General features: G+C 43.6%; 1 protein-coding gene across 12 annotated transcripts in view; it reads left to right on the forward strand.

Moving 5' to 3' along the window:
* spen (split ends) overlaps positions 1-10,492 on the forward strand; it is a 64,140-nt gene that overhangs the window by 40,967 nt on the left and 12,681 nt on the right. For 11 of the 12 annotated variants that reach the window (XM_036369475.2, XM_036369476.2, XM_070106961.1 and 8 more), the window contains 4 exons: positions 338-1,267; positions 1,859-2,449; positions 2,525-2,670; positions 2,782-10,441. In XM_036369475.2, the coding sequence (XP_036225368.2) occupies positions 338-1,267; positions 1,859-2,449; positions 2,525-2,670; positions 2,782-10,441 (9,327 nt within the window). The remainder of the gene's footprint in view (positions 1-337; positions 1,268-1,858; positions 2,450-2,524; positions 2,671-2,781; positions 10,442-10,492) is intronic. The other variant, XM_036369489.2, reaches the window with a different exon arrangement.

Consider the following 10,492-nt stretch of genomic DNA (forward strand, 5'->3'; position numbering starts at 1 on the left):
ACATACATACGTGACATAAAGACGGAAATGAAACTACAAACATACTTATGCATTATAAATAAAACATTAGGAATGGTTAGACTAGAAACACCAGAGCCTTAGAAATGAGCTTTCTTCTATCCTCCATTTTAGAAGTGACTGACCACGCCTACTTTTGATATGTGTAAAGTGTAAAAATTGAAGGGATTATGTTTTGATGGGCAAGTGTTGCGATGGAGTGTTGTGATACATACATACATATGTATTTACCAAAATTATAGCTTGTCTATTTAGCACTATACATGTATAATATGTTAATAAATAATTATGATTGTGTTGGTCTCGTTTTTTTGAACAGGTACTAGTGGAATGGCGGGCAGTGGCACTGCCAGCAGTAACTCAAGCAACAGCAGTAGTAGCAGTGGCAATAGTTCATCCTGCAACACAGTCAATCCCATTGTTCATTCCGAAGACAATCGTCCGCTCGCTATATGTGTACGCAATTTACCCGCACGTTCCTCAGACACATCCTTAAAGGATGGTCTTTTCCATGAGTACAAAAAGCATGGCAAAGTCACCTGGGTAAAGGTGGTTGGCCAAAATTCGGAGCGCTATGCATTAGTATGCTTCAAAAAACCGGATGACGTGGAAAAAGCACTAGAAGTTTCACAAGATAAGCTTTTCTTTGGTTGTAAAATTGAAGTAGAACCTTATCAAGGTTATGATGTCGAAGATAACGAATTCCGACCATACGAAGCCGAATTAGATGAATATCATCCGAAATCGACGCGTACCCTCTTCATTGGCAATTTAGAAAAAGAGATAACGGCCAGTGAGTTACGGAGTCATTTTGATTGTTTCGGAGAAATCATCGAAGTCGACATTAAAAAGCAAGGTACCCAAGCATACGCCTTCTGTCAATATTCGGATATAATATCTGTGGTTAAGGCAATGCGTAAAATGGATGGCGAGCATCTGGGAAGCAATCGTATTAAATTGGGATTTGGAAAGTCGATGCCTACGAATTGTGTATGGATAGATGGAGTAACGGAGAAGATCTCCGAGTCGTTACTTCAGTCCCATTTCTCCCGTTATGGCACCGTTACGAAAGTGATTGTGGACCGATTACGTCATTTATCTCTGGTTTTATACGACCAAATACAATACGCCCAGACTGCTGTAAAAGAGATGCGGGGTGCAACATTACGCGGCCGACGATTGCAAGTGGATTTTGCTTCACGCGAATGTCAGGATGCTTTCTATGATAAGCTGGATAAGCAGAATGCAGGTGCGAAACGACATAAAAGTAGAGTTTCTCATCCATTCGAACATTTTATCTAAATATTTTGGAAACCTACACTAAAATATATATTTACAAATGTAAATGTGCATACATGAAATGTTTTTAAATACAATGTTTTATTTCGAATGGAAGGTCTTATGATTGTCTGAATATCTTTCACCTATTTTTTTTAATTATCGACACGACATTAACTAAATTTGTTCGAGAACAAAGGAGTGAAAAAATACAATAAACCATCACTTCGAAACCGTGGGCTCAATTGGTTTTATACACATTGACAAGTGGGCGTGGCTCAATCTAATTAGTATTTCTATAAGTCACAAATGTACACAAATTCTTTTTTCAATTGACTAGATTTGGGGGTTTTTTTGTTTTATTTTGTTTGGACGCAGTTTGCTCAAAATTTTTATATATCGACAGTTATGAGTGCCTTATTGGTGCAGCTGTAAACAATATAGCCAAAATAGTATGAATGAATCAAACCACAAAAATTTCATCGAACATTTGTTTATAATCCGACTATTACTTATAATTTCACCTCTATTTTTTTAATGTATTTGTTTTTATTTTTTTCAGGGAATCGATTAAACAGATACGACTCGCAATCGCGTTCACGCGCATCGTCGTTTAGCCGACATCAAAACTCGAACGATGGATGTTCACCCAGTAATACGCCTGGAAGTAGCAGCAGTTGCAGTGGTTCTAGCATAACAGCAAACTCTGCCGGGACTGTGCCAGCAGCATCTATTGTCGCCGGTGTTAATGTTGGAAATAATTCCACGACGTCAAATAGTCCGTTGGTGACGCAGAGCATATCCATGTCGGGCAATTCGACGCCAGCCCGCAGTCGTGGATCTCGCAGTTCACGACATACCGTTGACTACGACTACCTGGACATGCGTCGATTTCGTTCCTATGACGAATATAGTCAGGGTTCGGGTGCCTCTCATGATGAGGATGTCGCCCCACAAAGTGGGCATTCGGCAGGTGTTGGCGGTGGTTTGCGGTCCGACTCACCGCTACTCTCACGATTGGGACCCATCGTAAGCGGTATCGGAGCTCACACGGCAGCAAATACGAATGATAGAGTAAATGAAACGCTTGAAGTGACGGTGAATAGCGGCAGTGGTCGCCGTCGTTGTGATAAAAGTCCTGCGAAACAAAAAGGTAAGAAAGTCAATCAAAATCACTCTCACGCGATCTACAACTACAACTTCATCGATCTCCATATTTTGCTTGCAGGTGATATAAGAATTCTACAAAAAGAACGTTCCCATCTTTTAGAGCAACTTGAGGAATGCCCGTCCAGTGGTGATGAAAGTATAGTGAGTCCGCGAAAGCGCATTAAAATCGATCATCATCATTCCATGACCACCAGCAGTGGAATGGTATGTTACAGCATCATTAAACTTATTGATTTTTCTTATTTTTCGTTTACTACATTATTAACCAATTTTTTGATTACCATGTGTTTAATTGTGAATATTTATTCATTACAGTCTCAGTCGCATCTGTCGGAGACAGGAAACATCGCTGGTGCTCAACATAAATGTAACCTAAGTTCCAACTGTGATGCCACTGAATATGATGTCACGGCAGCCGTAGGTCAACGAAAGAGTGAAGTGCGCCGCCTTTCAGATTCTAATAATCAGACCAGCCTCAAGTACCATCAACATCAACATCAGTATCACACACATTCACAATCAATGCAGCCATATCAGCAGCAACTGGTTCGCCGACCGTCCATTGATATAACGGCAACACTGGGAGCTGTTGGCATAGGATCCATTTCTACACGACATGGAAGCGTGAGTAGTACTGGCTCTGGAAGTGATCACCACCATCAAGCATCACTTTCTACCGCAATTGCTTGCAAACGGCGACGAGTCACTAGTGGTAATAGTAATGGAAATAGTAGTACGCTTACTTCATCTGCCTCAAATCTGTTAAGTGGTGTTGTAACCAATAGCATTGGCTGTGGAAATGGTGGTGGTGGTGGTAGTGGCGGTGGCACAGTAAGTGACGACTATCAGCAACACAGTTCACGAAGTCGTGGCCATCCTTTACATTCCCATCACTCACACGATGCCAGTGGCGGAGAGAGTGCAGAAGGCTCACGTCCAGGCACTCCACTTTGTGATGAACGCCCCGAAGTATTGCCTAGCGATCCACGGCGGCCGCCCCGTGAATGTCGGCATGAGCCACTGATATTGCCACTTCCAAAATTCGGTATACCGTTTTTTCATCAGCATCGCAATAGTCTGGCAGGACAAGCTATTTCGAACGCTACAAGTCACACGAGTATCAATGTAGGTGGCTATCATCATGGTAGTGGCGGAATGCTTTCCTCTTCATCTATGGCAGGGTGCAGCAACAATATCAGCACGCACATTTTGTCCAACACAAATGTAAACAGTAGTAGTCATTCTAGTCATAGTGCTCTGCCAACAACGACGACTTCAACAGCGTCATCAGGTTCCTCTACTGTGCCGGGATATCCTTTACATAGTCCATCTAATCGATATTCATCACACTGGCGTCCGCATCAACATCAACATCATCATCATCCGCAGCATAGCCATGGTCACAGTCATCCCGCGCATACGCACTATAATCAAACATCAACTGGTGCGGCTGGAGCATCGATGGTCAGTCCTTTGCGACCACGTTCCCTCAGCTCGAATTCCAGTGATTCCGATGCCCCAGGACAAGTAAGTGGTAGTCCTTCATTGGAGGAGCGCATAAGAACGTTGGATGAGATGTATGAACGGTGGTCTGGTGGCGGAGGAAATAGTGGTAATGGCGGTGGTAATGGTCCTAATACTACTGCGAATGCAGTGAAACGTCATGATTTTGTTAGTCAAGGCGGCTCAACTGCATTTCGGCATGCGCATCGTAGTAGCGAACATCATAGTGGTGGCAGTACTTCATCGCGATATAAGTTTCCTGATATCGACGTCTGTGATCTCAAGCCTTCTGAGATTGTTAAATCAGTGTTAGCAAAGAAATCAATATTCGATGACGACCTGCAACGATTGAAGAAGAACCAGTGGTACGAGCCGTCTTCAGACGCCACACAACTGGCGAAACACATAATTGGGGTTTGCACCTCGCCGGGCCTGCCTAACTTGGCAGCCACGAAGACGCCCGTGGTTGGATGCAGCTCTACAAACAGTGGAAATACAGCGTTAAACAAATCTTCAGGTGTCTTGTTGCAGCGGCTAAGCAGTCTTTCGCCTATGAATTCTCCACAGGCATCGATATCCCCATATAACAGCCCATCTCCATCTCCATCGGTGAGCAGTAGTATGACGACAACTGTATCATCGTGCCCGACCAAAGTCGGAACAACGACTGCGACAAGCTGCATTAGTACTATTTTAAGTACAACAAGTGCCAGCAGTATTTCAACAGTTGCTTCCGCTAGCAGTTTAGCAGCTGCAATGAAAGGGCTACAATATCCATTTCCGAGTCATCCACCTTTACCGAGTACGGCTGCTCCTCTGCCTGCAGCTCAGCCGGCTCCACCTACAGGTCCCGCTCCTTCAGACCCACCACAACCAAAACCATCCCAAATAGCGACTTTGGATACAAACACTTTGGGAGTGAGTAACACGAGAGTGAAGACAAATTCGATTACTAAAAGTTTGAGTGTACCATGGGCAGCACCTAATAATGACAATTTTGGAAAAACCGATAGTCGAATTTTGACAAAATCAGTTTCAGTTCCTGGTAGTACAAATGTTGGCACAATTAAGTCCTTGAATACGCACACGGCTAGTAACGAAGTGGTGTCTCATGCTATAAGCCGGAGTACTTCATCAACAGTTGTTACTAAAACTGACGAGGAAATGTCCAAAGCTCCGAACCAACCATCGAATAGTTTGACTGCGATTTCGAAAAAGAACGAGCGCACATCTCACAAACACAATTATCGCAATGAAAATGAGAAACGTTCAGGGCGAAGTGAGCGCGTATCGGAAAGACGGAAAAACTCAACGAACTCGCAGCATTCAGGGACTTCGACATCTACACCAAGAGTTGAAGGAGATTCAAGTGAAAATGAGGGAAACGACAGTAATATTGGTGAAAAGGGTCAAAGGTTAGAAGGCGATGATAGGGAGCCTGAAAAGGACAGAGAAAAAGAGAAGTCACACAAAGAGCGCGAGAGAGGTCGTGATAAAGAACGAGAGCGTCAAGAACGTGAGAGGCGTGAAAGAGAGATCCGCAAACAAAAGGAAGAACATGAAGCTCGAGAGCGCAAAGAGTGCGAAGAAAGGGAATTCAAAGAGGCTGAAGATCGTCAACGTCGAGAGCTTGAAGAACGAGAGCAACTTGATCGTGAAGAATGTGAGCGAAAAGAACGTGAGGAAATATTGGAAAATGAGCGTAAGGAAAAGGAAGATCGTGAACGTGAATATAAAGCGAATGAAGAGCTATCCGAAAGACACGAACGAGGAAGAGAAGATGTCGATCTTAACGACGTCGAGCATGAAGATCGAGAGATTCATAGTGAACATTCGCGAAGAAAGTCAGAATTAACTGATAAGGCTGATAAGGTAGATGAGAACCGGTCACATACGCTTAATAAAAATCAATCTGAGGGCGATGACGCCGATTTTCAAAATAACAAAGAAAATTCAATTGATGAACCAAAGAGTCCAGCAACCGTCGAAGCTGCAAGTAAGCATCGTGGAAGAAAATCGTCACATAACTCTCCTATACGTCTACCAAAACGTCGTCTTAGCTCACAAGATAGTAATCACGGCAATATAAGTAGTCACACTTCCGTAAGTGAGGACCCAGTCAAACGTTTACGGATTGAAACGCATCACACGTTAACTGTCTCCTGTGCAGGAAAAGCAAATGACCGACAGCATCAGAAAGAAACGACTCATGGCTCTGAACATACGACCAAGCACTCAAGCAATAAGCATCAACATCAACGTACATCAAGTCACACTACAACGGGAAATATTGGAACTTCGGATTCGGCTGTATGCTCCGGTGAAAAATTAAAGATCAAAGAACATTCGAATAAGCATAGAAGTAGCAAACATCATAGGCATCAGCTACAACAACACCAAGGCAACCCTAAAGACAATAGCAAGGGTGAATGCGAAGACAATAATATTTCTGCAACCACAGCGTCAACATCTGCGACGGTCATGCCGACAGTGATAGTTCCGTCAACAGAAAAAGTGAATCATCATGAAAACATTTCGGATCAAGAGATTGAGGGTTCTACAGTTCATTACCTAAGCAGGAATTCGCTTAATTCGAGCGGTGATGAGGGAACATCTCTGCAGCAGTCGAGATGTGTAGCAAGTGGTAGCCAACACAAGCAACGCGATCACAGTGGTCATCACGTGCGTCATAAAAACAAACGTGAACATCGTGAGAGAAAGCGTCCATCAACTACTGAATCTTTAGTATCGGCAACTAGTAATCACTTGACTGATGAGGAACTGACTCATAACCCAAGTCGACGAACATCGGTTGCGGGTTCACACAGCGGCGAATTGACAATACCTATACAGAAATGTAAACAGGAGAGCCGAAGAAGTTCGGAACGAAAATCATCTCGTTGTTCAGATGAGGGTCTTGCCTTGACACAGTCACATTCTGTACAACATCGACAGGGTAATAACGTGAAAGCGACTCCCTCACGGAGAGTGATCATGACTTCGGACGACTCCGACGATTCAGACGATCCAACAAATGGCGGGAAGAAACATTCAATTTTCGATATACCTGATGAGGGACCCTATGTTTCAATGTACGATAAGGTAAAAGCTCGTTCCTGTAAGAACATGCAAAAACACGAAGAGGAAAAGAAGATCAAAGCAAAGTTCACACAATTGAAACAGTCACGGGCTAAGCGAGAGGAAAAGAAACGCTCAACCAGCTATGAAGGTGATTCAGATTCTGATTTCGAGGATCGCAATCAACGAAGTGGCGGAAGCAGTTCTTACAAATCACGCAATCAAAACAATCTTACATCTTCCTCCGATGACGACGATACTACAAATATGGCAACTCGCCGTCGCAGCTCTCAAGCATCTTCACATCCTCACCGCATGTTCTCTGACTCGGACTCAACAACAACTGCTGAAGCAGAAGCACGACGTAACAAGATACATCATAAATTAATGCGACTGTGCGATGATGATGGTGACGACAGTTCCGGGGACGAAATACACGCAAACGCACGCAAATCAATGGCGTCTTCGCCAAGTAAACGAAGCTCCAGCAAAAGAAATTCACATTCAACACGTATAGCCTCCGATTCCGAATCTCAGTCTCAACCAGCTGTAGAGATAAAAATCAAACGGGAGTTGACTGACGAGGAAGATTGTGATAATAAATTCAAAATGGAGATAAAATCAGAAATTCTGCCTTCAGAAACGACGGCAGAATCCGATGATGTTAAACCAAAAGAACCTTATATTAAAACGGAAGTCGAATCGAACGCGGGGTCTATCGAAATTAAAAAGGAGTATAAACACTTTACGGGCAATTCAGTGATTGAGAATTCTGATTATGAACTAGCCTTGGAGCATTTATCAACGAAATCGTCCTTGAAAGTTCAGCAACAATGTTCCCCCGAGACCCGTAAGAAGCACAAAAAAAGCAAGAAACGTCAGAAGAATAATCTTCCTATGCCAAATGCTCCAACAACACACAGCATTGTGGAGGCGAAAAATGTTTTGGTTACCCTTACACCAGGCTCTTTTCAGATGATGAATTTTATGAGCACACCGGAAAGTAAAGTAAAACCTTTACTGTCACCGTCATACGATCCATTTGATGAATTGAAGCGTGAATGTTCGTCGCTGTCCACAACAATTACCCATGCAAACAATGGCGCAAATGACTTGTCCGTATGCGAGAAGAAACGTCACAAGGAACGTAAGGAGAAAAAGCGTGAAAAAGTGCGTAATATGAGTGATGGAGGGGGCAGCATTGATTCAGATAAGTTGTCCAAAGAAGAGCGCCACCGCTTGAAGAAGTCGAAAAAGTCGAAGAGCCTTGATACTGCGCGAATCATAAGTTCAGATGGCAGTACAGTGAAAGCAAATTTAGCGGCGTCTAGCTTGATAGTACCGGTGGCTATTACACAACCAATTCCAACAACTCCACTTGTTGTAACAGCTGCATCACACACACAACCGATGACACAGGCAGCCAACCTCCAAACGACAACATCCAAGCGTGGTGAAAAGATGGAAGATATTTTTGGCCCAATATCGGATGAAGAGTCCCAGTTTACCGATGCTGAGGGTAAAGAATTGTCATCGAACTTTTCCGTGGATACAAATTATGGCGGACTTTTGACATCGTCGAGCAACATAACCGGACCGGTAGTTTCAGCAGCACTGAACCCCTACAAACAGGATCCACTTACACCAAAATCACACACAGTTGAAGAGAATGAAGAGAATAAGCAGAAGGCATCTGTACCTATCGGCGATGGTGGGGCACCTATTGATCGAGAACGGCACAGGAAAGAAAAACGCGAAAGGCGACGTAAAGAGCGTGAGAAGTCGCGTGAACAACATGCTCTCTCAGCGTTGCAACCGCGAAAACAGCATCACATTGATGACGAAAATAGTGTTGATCTTGACGAGGCTGGTCGCGCTCTAGAAGCGCAACTGATGGAAGATTCCGATAACAAACCAACTGAAGATGCGACACCCTCTACCGCTACAACTTACCGCAGTGATATGACTGATGTATTTCGCTTTTCTGATGGTGATGAAAATTCTCTCGACTCGAATATCCCGCGTAGAGACAAATCAGATGTCCATGAAACTAATGCTCCAATCCATACCCAACCATTGGGAGTCGCCACAAGCGCATCTGCTGCAACGCCAGTTCATATGAAGAACAAGGAGAAGAAGAAAAAGAAGAAACGTTCGAAAGAAGAAAGGCATCATCATCAACGTCGCGAGTCTAGTGCTTCAGCGAGTTCTAACCAACACCATCCACAGCCACAAGAACCCCAGCAGCAGCTGCCACCACAAATAGCTCCGTTGCAATCACAACATTCCGTTATGTCACCACCAACAAAACTTTCCATTGATATATTGGCAGCCAATGCAAAGCAAATGCATAATTTAGAGGGTCATATGGATAAGGACGAGAGTGGCGAAAATTCAATTCTCACACATTCGCCAATCTGTAAACCGTCACCCAGTTTACCTTGTTTGACTGATGACGACATTGATTTAGGTGTGTCATCGATTATACAACCAACAAAATCTACCAATGATATGCTGACCCTATCACCTATACGCGAAAAAAAGCTGATAAGTCCAATACCTAATACGCCTACCACAAACCCTACTCCATTCGTGAATGATAAGTCTCAATCTAGCGCTTCTCCAGTAAGTTCGCTGACATCGGGGACAGCTGCTGCTTCGTCTACACCAACCGCAACTAATGCGCCGGATATGACTAGTTTAGCGACTGCATCTATCGAATCAAACTGTGCCGCCCCTACTATTGGCACACCAACTACAACAAAAAAGAAACCAGAAATATTTATTCCTGGTTTTGACGGTAATTTGGATGAACAGATAAGTGAGTCGGCTGTAAAATCCATATCTGTCGATTTTAATTCCTCGATATTAGATTCAAATGCCGATGAACCGAAAATTCCAATAGAGTCCCCTCCTGACCTTGCCCCAAAACATATGGACAAAGCGGAAGACTCAAAGTCAAGAGTAACGATCTCGCAGGAAGAGACAGAAAGTGCTGTGTCTGCATTATTGGGTGAAAGCTTTGGTAATTCATCTAATATTGATTACTCGTTCCAAGATGATCCACTCGAGGATGATTTAGCTGCGGTTGATAGTGTCAATGTCGACGCTCCTGAGCCAGATGAAGAAGCCGCTATTGCTGCGAAGGCTATTGAGACAACTATTGAACCTTTGCAACCAGAAGAAGATGCTGAAGAAGTGAACAAGGCCGTACAAAGTCTTAGTACCGAAGAGATGGATGTCAAAGTTGACACACCGCAATCCGAGCGTGGTCTTCAAATTGATACTGATACGGAGGAGAACGCAGATGAAGCTGATAGTAGTGGAGCAAGTTTGAAAATTGATGAGTCCGCAACATCCGGTGATGTATCCGACGAGTTAGCCGATAAAGAAAGTAAGTGGCATGAATCTCTTTTTACGAAACCTCAATTAATCTATGAAATTG

Source organism: Bactrocera oleae, chromosome 3 (genome assembly GCF_042242935.1).
Source record: "Bactrocera oleae isolate idBacOlea1 chromosome 3, idBacOlea1, whole genome shotgun sequence".
Taxonomy (NCBI): Eukaryota; Metazoa; Arthropoda; class Insecta; order Diptera; family Tephritidae; genus Bactrocera; species Bactrocera oleae.